Genomic DNA, 15,987 nt, shown 5'->3' with positions numbered 1-15,987 from the left:
GCACTGACTGCTCTTCCAGAGGACCTGAGTTCAATTCCTAGCACCCACATGGCAGCTCACAACTGTCTATAACTCCAGTTTCAGGGGAATCTAACACACTCTTCCACACTTCCACAGGAACTGCATGCATATGGGTGCACAGACATACATGTAGGCAAAACACCCCTATGCATAAAATAGAAGTAAATAAATGTGTATTTTTAAAAAAGAATGTATGGAAAGTGACAGCATATGCCAGTATAGGATCAGTGTCCAAAGACGCTTAGCAGGTGTCATAACACACACGTATCTGTGCGTCTAAAGACGAGCATCCCCACTTCACTGCCTCCCTCCTGTATTTTCCTTAAGCAAATGCACACCCCATGGGTTTTATGTGATGTTGGGGTGGACTGTAAATTGTACCACCCATCAAAGCACTTTGATACAACAGAGCCTGGGATGACTAAAATAAAATACCATCTGTATTTGATTGGACTTTCTCCGAAGCCCTATAACATTCATTTCCAGTTTGATCATTCCTGCGCATGGGCAGCGACATTCCAGTGTCTTTGGATAGTATTATATCATCTTTTCCTTTTGTTCATAATATTAATTATAGCATTTTCCAGATGTAAAGGTAGCATAAAAAGGCTTTGCGAATGTAAGAAAATGGTTCGGAGAAGAGACAAAACTACATAATCTTATGAAGCAGCTAATTTAATCAAACAGTTAATTGGAAATGACTAGGGAAAGTAAATATTCATTAGATGGACAGTTGACTCATTTGGCTTGCCTTAAAACTAGACTATGTAAACAGAGGTATTTCATTTGTGGTTCTGAATTCCTAATTGGTTCCTATGCTTTCCCTGGGGTTGAAGCTTTAATTAGAACTGGGGTGACCATCTGCCAATCACAGGCAGGTTGTAGGCAGGGCTGGGATGGTCTGGCTTTTTACCTTTTTCCTCTTTATTTTTTTACTGGCAGGATGCTTTGATGGCAGCCCTGCCAGGAGCCACGAAACTGGGTAAAAGGAACTTTTATTTGGAAAAATTAACAAAGGCAGAGTCTTGCCCTAGGAAGTCTGTCCTTCCTTCTGCTTCCTTCAAGGATACAACTACAGGGCACAGAGGCTTACAACTGTAATGCCAGCATTTGGGAAACTGAGGCAGGAGGACTGCCATAAATCCTATGCTACCATGGGTTCCACAGTAGGGTCTGGGTCCATACATGATACAGAATGAACACCTGTATCACATAAAAGAAAGCAACTGATCCCTGGGAACACTTTGTCCCCAGAACCAAACTGAACACAGTCCTTTCAACACACCCAAAATAAATCAGCGGAACATCTCAGCTGTTGCTTACAGGTAGGACTAGGGCATCCAGCCATGGGAACCCCTTGGAATATGTCCCCGCCTCCCTGCCTGCATGGCCCAAGCACAAGCCTTCTGTCTCAGCATCACTGTGGCCTTACCAGTATGGGACCTACTGAGCAGCTCTGAATTCCACGATTATATAGTTAATATTTTTAGAAAAGAAAGAATGCCCAGGGAGAGAGCTAAGGAAGGTATAACATTGTCAGGGCTGGTGGGTCTCTTGTGTAATCTCAGCTACTCAAGAGGCTGAGTCAGGAGGATCAAAAGTTCTGCCAAAGCAAGTTATCTAAACTCTGTTTCTAAATTTAAAAAGAAATGCAAATGGGGGCTGAAAATGTCACTCAGTAGTAGAGCACTCACTTAGCATATGGGAGGTCCTAGGTTCAACCCCCAGCACCCCTAACCCAAACAAAATTCCACAAAGGTTTAAAACAGGAAGGAGACAATGTATTCTCTGTCTCCTATATTGACTGCTACTTGTCTGAACATCAAGAAGCAATTCTAATGCTTGGAAGCCCCCTTGAAAGAGGGCTGGGAGCCAAGTCTCTTGGCAAAGAGCATCCATGTCAGAACATTCCCTATACAAATACTTTGCCCCAAATTTTAACTCCCTGAGAGGTAGCAACTGAAAGACACTGAAGACTTCAGATGAAGGAAAAGCTGCCTTTACTGGACACGTCAACTACTTGCTCAGAGTGAAACCGTGGTGAAGTCATGTGGTGGTGACTCCCTTGTTAGCTTAGACTTTCCGCTAAGAAGACAGGTGATGGGTCACTGTCAATATCACAGGGCCCGTCAAACCTCTGCGTGTTCAGCCTGTGCCCTGGAACGGGGTGCCCTGGAACGGGGTGCCCTGGAACGGGGTGCCCTGGAATGGGGTGCCCTGATGCCCTTCTCTACATGGTCCCGAGGACTACGTTGCCCACTCTTCCCTACTTGCTCTCACTCTAGAAGGGTGAGCAGCCATGGCATGGCTTTGCTTCCTAAGGAAAGGGAGTGCCCTCGCTCCTTCGGAAAACGTTTCTCCATGTTCCTTATTGTGAGCACAGTTGATATAATCATAACCCATGTCGTTAGGTGAGATGGTGTGCACTAAAATCCGCTAATAAACATTAAACTCCTTTCTTTGTTGAAGGACTAACATCCATTCTTGTGTTTATCCATCTATTCATACATTCACCCACTAGTCCACCTATTCATTCACCCATTCATCCATCATCCACGTGTCTATCCATTCATCCATCATCCACGTGTCCATCCATTCATCCATCATCCACGTGTCCATCCATTCATCCATCATCCACGTGTCCATCCATTCATCCATCATCCACGTGTCCATCCATTCATCCATCATCCACGTGTCCATCCATTCATCCATCATCCACGTGCCCATCCATTCATCCATCATCCACGTGTCCATCCATTCATCCATTATCCACGTGTCCATCCATCATCCACCATCCACGTGTCCATCCATTCATCCATCATCCACGTGTCCATCCATTCATCCATCATCCACGTGTCCATCCATTCATCCATCATCCAAGTGTCCATCCATTCATCCATCATCATGTGTCCATCCATCCATCCATCCATCCATGCATCATCCACACGTCCATCCATTCATCTATCCATCCATTTATCCATACACCCACCCATAAACCCATTCATCCATATATCCATCCACTTGTCCACCCTGCATCAGTCTCCATCCATCCATCCATCCATCCATCCATCCATCCATCCATCCATCTTCTCATCCACTAGCCTATAAAATGGATCCACATAAACCTTCGAGATAGTTCTGTCTTTCACAGTCCACTTCCATGAATGGGGCTTACCTCCCCTGTACTTCAAGCCAGAATGCTGCAGAGTGATGCCCCAGCACGAAGTAATTCATCACTGTGATCAGGGATGAACCGTCTTCCCCATCCCTCAGCTCTGTCAACAATGAAGCCATGACTGCCAGCGGAGTGACTTGCAGCAACATCAAAAAACTCCTCTTTCACGGTAACTTTATTGTAGATGTTCTCTGGGAACTGCCGGGCTAATTGTGTGCACCAGGCAGTGGGTTCAGAGCGGCATTTAGCACATTGCTTTGAAGGCGAGATGACTACTACGTTTAAAAGGCTGGCCTATCAGGGGCCACACTCCTTTGTGGTTAGTGCTGCTCCTCACATGAGCATCCTTTCTCCTCACAGATCTCCCTGTGACAGATCACAGTTATTGCTTCACTTTTGGTCAGCCCAGCTGTCAGCCTCATTGCTGTAGGCAGAATGAACCACACAGCGGGGATTTATAAGTACCTACTGAATAAATGAACTTGTAAGAGGCCCACCATCCTGGTGTGCATTCCTGATCTTACCAAAGGCATCTTCTGACTGATATTTGCCAATGTTAATTTCAAATATAGGTAGGAAGGAAGCATAATTTACTGACCTAGTCAGTATGGGTTACACAAATACTTTTTGAATGAATTTAATTAAAACTGAAGGAGATCACATAAATTTTTGAGGAAAGAGTCATATTTAATGCCCTGGTATTTAAGCCCATGGCAACCAGTAAGATAAGTGTCATAACAGCCAGGAAAGAGTTTCTCTCTGCCTGATCACTGTATCATTATTAAATACTTGTTTTAAGGGTTTTGATTTATGGGTAAGAATCATATCTGTATCTTTTGTAATGATTGCATTTCTTAATTAACTTTTGCAGTAATGGGAGTGGAGCCTAGGGTCTTGTGAACGCCGGAGAAGGAGTCTACCAATGAGATATCTTCCAAGCCCCATTGACTTTTTAAAATATTGGTAGATTTTATCATTTTAACTAAAATCAAGTATTTTTTTCTCTGAGCAAGACACAAACATCAAGGGCATTTAGTGGATCTGACATGTTTCTATATCTCTGCTACATTTTCTCCAAAGTAGATACTGAGTTAAAATTTTAGAATAGAGTCGACGGTCCACTTTCAAGAGGGCAGTGCCAGATAGTCCTTAGGAAGGCTCCTGCCCTGCTCATACCTGTGGGTCCATTCTGAGGAAGGTGTGAGGGCCTCTGCTACTTAGGGTCGATCGCTTGAAGGTCTTGCTGTGGTAAAAATGGTAGTAATCATCCAGGTTTCCGATCTGCAAAGCAAGAGGCGGGGTTACTTTTCTCCAACACCACCTCGCAGACAGCTTCAAAGTTCTTCCCACAACCGCTTCCCATTGCCTGAGGCTTCTTAGGCTTCCAGTGCAAACAGTCTCCCCACCCTGCTCCCCACCTGTGTCTCTGGCACACAGTCAATGTTTATGAACCGGAAGTTCTTTTTAGATAAACAGCCCTAGATGATGTTCCTGAGGAAGCACACACTCCATCAGAACTTACCGGCTAATATTGTCTAAGTTTATACTGTTGTGGCCAAGATTTTTAGACATGAATTAGTGTTTATTTTGGGCCAAGTATCCCTGAGGTAGCTAAGTTAGTGTCAAGTCAGGTCCTACTCCAAAATATCCGTTGTAAACACTCTCCTTCCTCTCCACCCCATGGGTAAACCAAAATCTCTAAGAATGGACTCTCACTCTCAAGTGCAAGGGGGAAGCCAAAGAAAACACACTGGTCCATCTGCTCTGGGTTTTAAGAGGTCAGATGAGAACATCCAGACCCCTGGGGTGTCCCAATTTTCTGTTATGGGCAGTTTTTCAGGACAGATTTCAGCTTGAGACTAGGTGGAACTAAGAGAAGCCGTGTGGTCTGATGCCATCTTCGAGAAAGGCTGATGCTCGCCCCCTCCCGTCATGTCGACTTGCGCAGTGTCTGAAGATTCCTGAGCACGAGAGCATCGCTTTCAGAGGCCTGTTCGTCCTAGCTGTCTCCGGCTGTATTAAATCACTGGTTAGACACCATCCTCAGAAGCGGCATCTGAAGATGCAGATGGATTGGACCTACCCCGGTACTGTTCTGTGGCCCCTACTCAGCCAGCTGGGCTGCTGACACAAGGAGGGACTGAAGATAAAGGAAGCCACCTCTGCATCCACCCACCCACCCATGATTTCACTTACAGATTAATCTGTAGTCGATTGTGATCTACAAACACTTAATGGAAAAATTCCAGCAATAAGTAATTGCATCTTATAGACACATTACTATCGTTCTATTCATTACTGTTGTTGATATCTTACTGTGCCTATTCTTCAAACTACACTTTATCTATATATGTATATGTAGGAAGAGGTACAGTAGGTGTATCTATCTATATGCCTACATATGATTTATAACTATATATAATGTATGTTGTAGTGCTATCCATTTATACATATCATATGTAGAATGTATATATGTCCTATATATGTGTATATGTCATATATACATGATAAGTATATATCCATATGTACATGATATCCATTTGTACATATCAAGTATATGTATATAGTACTGTAATTGGCCTCTAGAGCAATTTGGACGTGAGGATTTTACATATAGATTTTCAGTCAGATAAGTTTCATTCAAACTCTTCCCACCATTAGCCATGTGGTTTTTTTTTTTGTTTGTTTTGTTTTTTGTTTTTTGAGACAGGGTTTCTCTGTGGCTTTGGAGCCTGTCCTGGAACTAGCTCTGTAGACCAGGCTGGTCTCGAACTCACAGAGATCCGCCTGCCTCTGCCTCCCGAGAGCCATGTGGTTTTGAGCAAAGATATTCAATCCCTGTTTATCTCAATCCCTTCTGAGTAAAATGAGAATGAGATTACTTACCCTTATGCTATCTTACATTTCTGATTCCCCTTGACTTTCACCAGGACTAAAGTTTACCCAGTAGAACACCGTCAGCTGCCCCAACCTCACAGCCATTCTGTCTGTCTGCTCTAACTTGCCGATGCCCAATAGAGATGAAACGACAGTCCTTAGGACAGACCACGGGATTGAGACGCTGTGAGCGACCATTTCCACGTCTTTGCACAAGAAGACAGGATGAGTATACAAAGAGGTTCTGCTGGGGTCTCTGCCACCCTCAGCTTTCCTTGCCAGCCAGTCTGGCAGCCCAGCTGCTTCCTGTTCTTACATTGAGGAGACAGCCCTTTTTTATTAAAAATATAAAGCCCCTCTACTCAGGCTTGTCCTGGCATGTTCTGTTCTCACACACAGAGAACATCAAGTACTGAGACAGTCAAATGTCAACCTACTCAGTGCTGAGAGCTTAGGGTGGTGCTAACCAATGACAGCACTTACTGGGGGCTGGGATTAGCTCTCCGGCTCCTTTTTGAGGCCCCTCCATTCCTCTCTTAAGGTCTCAGATGCTGTGGATTTGGGATAAAACAGGCTGCCTGACTCTTTCTGTTGGAAATCCTGGACTGACCCTCTCTGGGCTTTCATTCTCATGAGACGTCAAGTACCATTTTGCAAGTTGATTGTTTCCAGATCTGCTGAATGAGAGACCTATGTATATGAGGGGACAAGCAGGGCTCCGGGTAGGTAGTTAGCACCCCATGCACGGTTACCTACAGCTTACCTGCAATTCCAATTTTCTGTCCATTTTCTACATCTTTTTCTGCCATCACAAACACCACTGATTCTGCCCTATCTTATGAACGGGCACTTTTCTCTTTTCCTACAGGTAAATCCTATTGCTCACTCCAAAGACTGCTAAGGTGTAGCAGACCAATATGAGCCAAAGGCGGTCCAGGAGCCTCACTGCCCAGCAGGAATTAGTAAGTAAGAATGCCTATGAACTGCCACTATCCCTGTGTGTGTGAGGGGACGGGGCACATAACTGTTGGCCTTTTAAGTCTGAGCATTCAAGTCAGTTCCCTCTTAGAGAAAAGGTGACAGGGGAATGAAATTTGCTGTAAATAAATGGTTCCATGTAGAGCCACCTGCCACCTGGGGCAGTCCTGGAGGCCATTCGGGGCAGTACTGGCCTCTGGGTAGCTGAGCTACGCCAGGGGAGCCAGGCCTTCCCTTAAAAGTCCCAAGGCCACCTGGTCCCCTTGTCTCTGGGCCACCTGCAATCATCCTTAGAAATGGCCCACAAGGTCTTGGAAGACAGAAAAGAACAAATGACCCTCACAATACTAACTGGGCAAATGGCCTCTGGGGTCAGCCGTGGCCAGCACTGCACCTGTTTGTACATATGTCCAAATCGGCAGGAGGGTTGAGTTCCACCGCAGAAGAGAAGGGGCCCCTCAGCCAAGGAATCCTCCTGCCCTTGCAAAGCTAGCTGCTAACGCAGGGAGCTGCTTCAGCAAAGCCAGGCAGCATCTGGCCTTTGGTGCCTGGCTCATCCTGATTGGCACCAAGACTTCAAGGTTATCCATGTTGTATTACGCGTGAGAATTTTCTTCCATTTTAAGGCCAATGAACACTACATTTATGGTGACGGACACAGCTTACTTCCTCATTTGGCTACTGTGAATGTTACCGCTATGGACAGGGTGTGCCAATATTTGCCCAAGTCCTGCTTGCACTTCCTTTGGGTACATTCCTAGGTCCTACTTCTAGAACGACTGGACTGGTCACACCCACTTGTTTGCTTATGGAGCCATTTCCTGTTGCTCCTCCTTTGCTGTTGCAGCTCTTGAGTTCTCACCTGGCCCTGCTGGAGCAGCACCTACGAGGCTTGGAAACTGCTTTTTCCTACCTCAGGCTGTGGTCATGAAGACAGATGACAGGATACCCGGGTGGCAGGCCCCAGGCGTGGACAGAGTCTCTTGGGGATGGGTCCGCGCTCTGGCTTCAACCAGATGGTACCTGAGAGTGCTCCTGTGACTCTGACTCTCTCCACCTCAGTAGTGCCATTTGTAAGAGAAGGTCATCATATGGGGAGACTGAGGCTCCAGTGTCCACGATAGGGGAGGGAAGCTCCAAATTTCTGAATTAGCAATACCTCCATTCTGTCCAAAGGCCAGCAAAGATAGCGGACACTAACTGACATCTGAATTCACAAGTAAGACTTGAGATGACTGTTATTCCCTTGGTTTTACTTCAGGGTTAAACTGGCAGATACTAGACTTGTAATGATATAGAAGTCTCCTATCTAAGAGCCTCGGTGGAAACTTGAAGCTACCAATAGTACCAAACCCCATAGATATTATGATTTTCCCCTATATATACATGCTCACAATGCATTAATAAAATTAGGCATAGCATTTAATAACAAACTAGAACAAACACAATGAATATAAATATATCTATGATTCTAAAGCAATGTAAGCTATAAAGTACTTGAGAATTTTTTTGTTTTGTTTTTTTGGTTTTTTTTTTAATTTATTTATTTATTAAGGATTTCTGCCTCCTCCCCACCACTGCCTCCCATTTCCCTCCCCCTCCCCCGATCAAGTCCCCCTCCCTCATCTGCTCGAAGAGCAATCAGGGTTCCCTGACCTGCGGCTTTGGGGGAGCCTAGGCAGTTTGGAGAATTTTTTATTTAATGTCTTTAGGCTGAGGTGGACTGTGTGACTACAACTATCGGATGTGAGTCCCTCAGATAATGAGGGACTCCTATGGGCAGAAAAGGCAGAAGCAGGCACCAAAAAATCCTTTCCTGGAAGAAAATGTGTGCGGGGGACAGAACAGGGTCTCATACATGATAAGCATGTACCACGGAGCTTCACGCCCAGTCTAGAAACGTCCTTATCCTGGTTTGACACTCATTCATAGGAACACACATGCTTGGCTGTCTGGCTGTCCACCCTGAGCTGCTGTCACGGGGCCATGGCCTGGGATAGTCTATGCCAGACACTGGCTCTGCTCCTGCAGTCACTGTACAACCCTGCACACCCACTGCTCAAGCCGTCTCCGAATAGCCCCTCGTTACAGAGATAGATACACTGGGTGCCACAAACACTTCCATGCACAAGCCGGGGGCAGCTTCTCCCCCCTCCCCTTTGTGGGAACAGGAGGAGCTAGCCCATCAGATCTGTGGCCTTCCTGTCTGGTCCCACTCTACCCTTCCCAAGCCCCTGTCTGCTCTTCATCAGCAACACTGCCTGCTGCAGCGTAAGGCACCGTTTCTTAAATCCTAACATAAAACTTCAATGTGTTCCATTTTCCTTTCTTGCCCACGGTATTTTCACAATGTCTTCATCGGAACCTGTCTCTGAGAGCACTATCCAATAAAGCAGTTTGCCGAATATCAAATGCTCACGTCTCGCTACTCAATATCAATATGTAACTATATACATTAGTTGGTAAAATTGGCGATATCATTAAAACAGCATTAAAGGCCTTGCTAAATGTTCTCAACCAGAACATAGGAAGAAATGAGATCAAAGAACTCACAGAGAACAGAGTCAAACGTAGTTTAATTCTCCCTAACAGGAGGCTCTATTAGACATTTCAAAAACACTGGATAATTAGACACCCAGCGCAAACAAGGAAGGTACAGAGAGAGACTGGAGTGAGGAGCAACTGCCCCATTCTGTCCCTAGCTGTCCCCAACAGTAGTGCCTGGAGCTCAGAAAGCAAGTGTCAGATAGCGTGCCCACCCCAGTTAAGATGGATTCACAGCTCAGGGAGCTAGCTGTTAGGTCTAACCTCATCTTGCAGACAGAGGAACTGTGCTGTGGAACTGTGAAGTCGTTTCTTCAAGATCACTTATCTTGTTAACAATACAGCTAGGGTTCTTCGTCATCAAACCTCTATCTTTTGGAATAATTAAAGGCCAAGAGCTGCCATGGAGATCCCAAAAACCTGATGTTACGCACACTGGGCCACATAGCTCAGCAAGTGCCTACTCATTTCCATTTCTAAGGGAAATCATCGGCGTCACGCATTAAGCTCAATACCTTTTCCATTACGCCTCTGTGTGTATGTGGATGGATGGATGGTTCTAGTATTGTATGAAGATTTGTTTTGATCTGGTGTGTGAAATACCCAAGTATTGAAATACATATGCATATATATTCAGATATATATATATATATATATACATACAGAGATATGCATGTGTGTTTGTGACTATGTTTATATAATATTTGAATGTAATTTACATATGTATATGGATATATAGGAGTTTATATATATAAATACATAAGCATTCAGGTGTATGGATACATGGGACCAAAGACAGGCAAATCCTTGATTTTCTCATAACCATCATACCCAAGTGGGCTGCTGGAGCCGGTGCTGACTGCCCTGATTCAGAAGCCCTGGGTTTCTGGCTCCCCATTATGGTATACTTCAGAACCCGGCAAAGAGCTCCAACAAATCTACTGCAAGTTGGGCCTGACCCCAGATGGAGGTCTGGGTGCTGACAGCGCTTGTGGGTCCTGGAGCAATAGAGCAGCGGAGCCCTTCCTAGGAGGCTGATCCTTCTCCCGGCCAGCCAGTTGACTCCCACTTCCCACTCCCTCCCCCCACCCTGGGACTCAACTTGGGGCCACTGGCCGCTCTGGAGCTTCCCCTCCCTCCATCCAGATGGATCCTGAGTACCCTGCATGGTCAAGGTCAGGGCGTTGGGAGACTGGAGCGTGCATACTCTCAGCATCTCTGTCCTCAGGCTTGGGACAGCACAGGGGTCACAGACAACTCCCACCACCACTAGAGCAGCCACTGCCATCTTTTTGCCCCCACCCCCAACCGTCTCAAAGCAGTCCCTTAAATGGTCCACTGCCCCGTTTCACGGGGGCAGGCCTGGGGTGCTGAGCCGGCCCATTCATCTCTTCAAGGGCACCACACTCCAGCCCTCCCCAGCTCCTCCCTGTCACAGAGGACAGCACGCGCCCCTCACAGAGTACATCCGGATCGTAGCCACCAAGCCAGGCCACCTCTCTTGCCACAGGCTTGTCCTTCAGAGACGCTGCCAGTGTGAGAGCCCTTGTCTTGCTGCTTCATCCCCCTGTGCTGCTTGTGCTGACCTCTGACCCTGGCTCCACTAGCTCCTGCTTTGGTGATCTTATCCTAATGTCATCCCTGACTCCAGGAAGCCTTCCCGGATGCCCCAGACTCAGCTGGCCCACCTGTAGCCATCACGACTCTCACCACTCCCCCCCCCCTTTGCTGAAATCTCAACAGCAGGAATCACAGCACCTGTCGGGGTCTCTGGTGTACAGAAGCTTGGAAAACATAGCAAAGCCAAGCAAATTTCAGAATTCCAGACCCAAGTGACATCAGATAGATGTCATTCCACCGATATAAAGTAGCTCAGGGAAAGTTTGAGTATAGAGGCAGGACGGACCGTCCCCAGTCCGTTCCCTCCTGGACACTACTGTCTTCCTTTGTACTCTCTCCCCACCGGTCCCCCTTCCAGGACAGCTGTGAAACTGGAAAGCATTGTGCGGTGGAGGCAGGACACCAACTCCCAGCTGGAGGCTGGGGCAGACACAGCCTCTGAGCTATCTAGAAGGCGTAGCTCATCTACTCAGGCGCCTGGAGTTCATTCACGGGGAGCACACCCACAGATGTGAGGAGCACGGAGAAGCTGCAGAGCCACAGGAGGGGAGTGTGAGAGCCGTGTCTGAGCCGAGTCTTTTGAGATTTTATTTTAAGCACAAGCACTTATTCTCACCCTAGGGTGAGCCCCGTAGTGCTGCCAGCTGGAGTTCACCCTGTGTTCTTCAAGACAGCGTTGCTTGAAGGAATGGAGGAGGAGTCCCAACCTAATCAACCATGTCTGACGTGCAGCAGAGCCACTACTGAAAACCAGCTTCCACCCCGGATGACATCCAGAGTCTTCCAAAAGTCCACCATCCCCAGGGTCAGAAAGCTGGCTCTGTGGGGAGTTGCCTACAGTCCAGGCAAACATCATCCCACCTCCCCAGGCTGGAGCAAAACTGAATCTAGCCTCAAGGGAACAGCTGATAAGCAGGCCTGGGAACATCACCCGTCAAGGTCTCCAAATGAATGGGTAGATTTGCAGCTTCCAACGGAAAAAAATAAATAAAAAATAAAAAACGCATCCCTTTATCACTCCTGGAGCCTGCCCTTGGCTGGACACAGCCGTCTCCAGCCCCAGTTCCCTGCAGCTGCAGCTAGCGGCTTCTGGAGCTGCCGGTCTTTCTTTGGGTTGACTTCTTCCAAGGGCTTTGGCTTTCTGGAGGAGTCCACGTCTAACTCACGGTCCCCTGGGCTCAGTTATATAACACTATTGATCCCAGTTGGCCAGCTTAAGAAAAACACGACTAATTAGAACCCGTAAAAACCTACACACCAAATTAATTCTGAATTGCTCTGGTGACTTCCTACTAAAAATGTTATAAATAGAGATGGCCACCGGGCCTATATTTAGCCTGTGCTAGGCTACCTGGTATTTATAATGAAGGAAGTCCAGAGGGATAGAATGGACATTTTGTTGTTGTTGTTTTTTACAAACTGCTTTTCCCATTTCAGTCACATAGACACACAGTCACATTCAGTTACTGCAATAATTACAGTCCCACCTGAGTTAAGACACCGCACAGTTTCTCAGTCCTTTTTAAAATTATGTTCTCCAGCACGTTACACACCCAAATGGTGCAATTAGGCTGGTCAACCTCCTGCAAATCCCTGAAAAAAAAATAACATTAATTTTGATTTTGGAGACTTCATGTTTTCTTCCCTCAAGTTGCTGAAGCAAACAGCCCAGTTTCCGACGAGGAAGCTTGACTTATACCCACTTGGCCTGCGCTGTCCTGCGCATAGCTGCAACCTTTCTGAAACTGTACTCTGAAGACTTCCATTCTAAAGAGCTTACTAGTTAAGGAATTCTGGTGGTCGTGTGAAGTTTGTTATTGTTTACTATCCTGAATATTCACTTCCGTTCTGATTTGATTTGATTTAAAAAGTGATGCACGTGACTCTTTCTCCAGGAGGTTTCCATCCTAAGAAGAGGGCGGGTTTGTGTGGGGAAGGGACTAGGGGAGGGCCTAGGGTCACCCAGGGCAAAGCACTACCGCTGGAGCTCAGCAGGTAAGGAAGGTGTCCTCCTCAGTGATGGAGATCCTGAGGGCATCTGAGGGAGGGCAGAGTGGCCCATTCTGGACATCCAGATTATGAGCAGGTGCCCAGTTTGGGGGTGGAAATCAATGAACATGTCAGATGGGTTAGCCACAGGGGCATTAATAGATCAATACATCAGGAACAACAGAAGGCAGCTTTCCCACTGCTGGAGAAGGGCATCCATACGAGGTGAAACTCCAAAGAGAATTCTATGGGGAAAGACTGGAATAAGACATCCTTGTAAATTCAGTTTTCAGTACAGACAGAATAGTAAACATATGCAGTATATGTGTGTGCTGTGGTTTGGATATGTGTCATCCAAAAGTCCATGTGCCAAAACCTTGGTCATCAGCCTTCGGGAGGAGTTGGGACCACTACAAGAAGCAGAGCCTCATGGGAGGAAATAAAATCATTGAGAACAAGCCAATGAAGGGACTAGTAGGACCCAGGGCCCTCTCTCTCGTTTCTTGGCTGACATGAGGCAGGTGGTTTTGTTCCCTTGTGTACTGTCACCAGGACCTACAGCTTGGCTACAGGTCCAAAAGCAATGGGACTATGGGCTGAAACCTCCCCAACTGTGAGACAAAACAAGATTTTTCTTCTTTTGTCACAGGATCAGAACACGGTTTAATGAGGTGTATGTAGATATAGAAGCATAGTGCCAACCTGAGCCCGCAGCCCCAGAACGACAATACTCCAAAGCAATGAGCACACAGAAATGCAGCTCTTGGTGCTCACACACACCGTTTTCCTACTGGAAGCAGCAGGACTCTGGCCATGGCTGGTTCTAGCCCTGGGACGGTAGTGGTAGAACAATGTGCACTATTATAGTTGGCAGAAAGCAAGCAAAAGCCCAAAGAACTCTAGAGACATTTCAAAAGGATACAGAGGTTGGATGGAAGGGAACCCACTGACTAAGCAAGGCACAAGACTAACAGACATACTAATGGGCTGTGACCTCTGACTAAACCGGGAAACAGTGAGTTCCCACAGGCACGAGTAAACTCAACGTTTCAAAGCAATATCTGCTTTGGTTTCATAAGGTTTCAAAGTAGTACTATACAACATACTTACAATTATAAAGGCAAAAGGAGAGATTTTACAGTGTAAATTCTGATCAAAAACTACCTGAGTCAAGTGACTTATATAAGCATTACCGGCGAAGCCCTGAGCCAGGGGACTGTGGCTGTTTCAGAATGGTTTGCCTCCTCCAAATCCCACCATGAGACATCAAGATGGTGGAAACCTAAAACTGAGGCTTAGAGATGAGATCTTTTGGGAGAGACTACAGTTAGATAAACTCAAGAGGGGAGTCCCCATAACTTGAGTCTTGGTAGCTTTGTAAGAATAGGGACAGATACTTCAACACAGGAACATAGTCTCCCTGATTCCTGCCATGTTGTGACACCTGGAGCCAGCCTGCGACCCTGCCAGCCGGGACGGGCCCTTGACTTTGGACCTGTAGAAGCATGAGCCAAAATAAACAGCACTTTTTTTCTAACTTACCCGCTCCCATGCTATTGTCATCAGCAAGAGAAACCAGGCTAAGATGTAGCCAGGCACCACAGCAACCGGTGCCACATTGTCAAACTGTTCTGTAACAATTCCATCAAGACCTGACAAACCTAACTGGAAAGATAGTCCCCTAGTATGCAAAAAAGGTTTAGGTCATAAAAGTCAAGAAAACACTAACAAATGCTGCAGAGTGGAAGAAATCCAACGGCAATGCCATGGCCTCCCTGGAGGTCATGCTGGAACCCGAGGCACAGGGAAAAATCAGCAAGACTGCACTGTGTTGCAAATTCTAATGCTTTGCTCAAGGATTTTCATGCATTAATCGTCTAAACACTGCAGTGATTGTTGCTCATCTCGATGATGGAATCTTTCGGTACCCCTCTGAGCCCGGCAACCACACGCCAATCTCATCCTGCCCTACTGCCTAGCCTGCTAATGAGACCTGCTCACCCACTGTAACCCCAATTCTGAACAGTATAAGTCGGCTTCTGCCACTATAGCAAAATGCCCCAGACAATTTGTGAAAAGAAAATGTTTGTTCTGCCTGACCATTTTGGAGGTCAGAATCCACAATTAAATGGTCCTAGCTGCCTGTGGTGTGTACAGGCCACCTGTACAGTACTGCCTGTCTACCACGGGATGGAGATAGAAACACACATACACACACACACACACACACACACACACACACACACACACACACACAGAGACACGGGTCATTCCTGAAACAAGAATGCCCCCTTTATTGTGTTCCAGGGCAGCTTATATAAGGCTCTCCTTGACTAATGGCCATGCCCTAGCTCTCTGGACTTTTCAGCTACAAGCCCACCAGAAACCAGTCCCTGCCATCAGAAACTCATGAGGGTCTCATGCTCAGAGCAGCTACAAGCATAGGAAAACACGTTGTCTACTCTGGCAGGCAAGGAGTCACAGGAAATTCAGGGTCTGGGGAGCAGGAAGGGCCTGTAGCATTGCAGAGCCCAACAGTGGTAGAGACATCTGGCAGAGCAAAACCACACATCTAGGGTCAAAAAGCACAAACACAGAGAGGAAGGGATGTCCTTCCACAGTCTCCTCAGAGGATACACACCCATGTCTAGACCCCCCTTTAAAAGGTGCCATCACTTTTCAACCATATCACATTGGGAATAAATGAAGTCTTCCACACGTGGAGGCATTCAAGTCGAGTGAGGACCACTGGTGGGCACGGAGGAAAGTGAGGTTCACCGGTG

At 46.6% G+C, this 15,987-nt stretch overlaps 1 protein-coding gene and 1 long non-coding RNA gene across 5 annotated transcripts in view; one reads left to right on the top strand and one right to left on the bottom strand.

Moving 5' to 3' along the window:
- Pcsk6 (proprotein convertase subtilisin/kexin type 6) overlaps window positions 1–15,987 on the bottom strand; it is a 183,694-nt gene that overhangs the window by 129,817 nt on the left and 37,890 nt on the right. For both annotated transcript variants that reach the window (XM_075953248.1, XM_075953247.1), the window contains exon 2: window positions 4,373–4,477. In XM_075953248.1, the coding sequence (XP_075809363.1) occupies window positions 4,373–4,477 (105 nt within the window). The remainder of the gene's footprint in view (window positions 1–4,372; window positions 4,478–15,987) is intronic.
- On the top strand, window positions 6,614–14,224 carry LOC142837873 (uncharacterized). 3 transcript variants are annotated; one of them, XR_012908355.1, is made up of 3 exons: window positions 6,614–6,795; window positions 6,942–7,035; window positions 13,854–14,224. It is a non-coding gene; the product is annotated as an uncharacterized LOC142837873 (long non-coding RNA). The 3 variants fall into 3 exon arrangements; XR_012908354.1 differs by lacking the exon at window positions 13,854–14,224 and adding an exon at window positions 11,574–12,995; XR_012908356.1 differs by lacking the exon at window positions 13,854–14,224 and adding an exon at window positions 7,899–8,044.

Source organism: Microtus pennsylvanicus, chromosome 18, assembly GCF_037038515.1.
Source record: "Microtus pennsylvanicus isolate mMicPen1 chromosome 18, mMicPen1.hap1, whole genome shotgun sequence".
In the NCBI taxonomy this organism is placed as follows: Eukaryota; Metazoa; Chordata; class Mammalia; order Rodentia; family Cricetidae; genus Microtus; species Microtus pennsylvanicus.
This window is presented reverse-complemented; position numbering and strand designations above follow the sequence as displayed.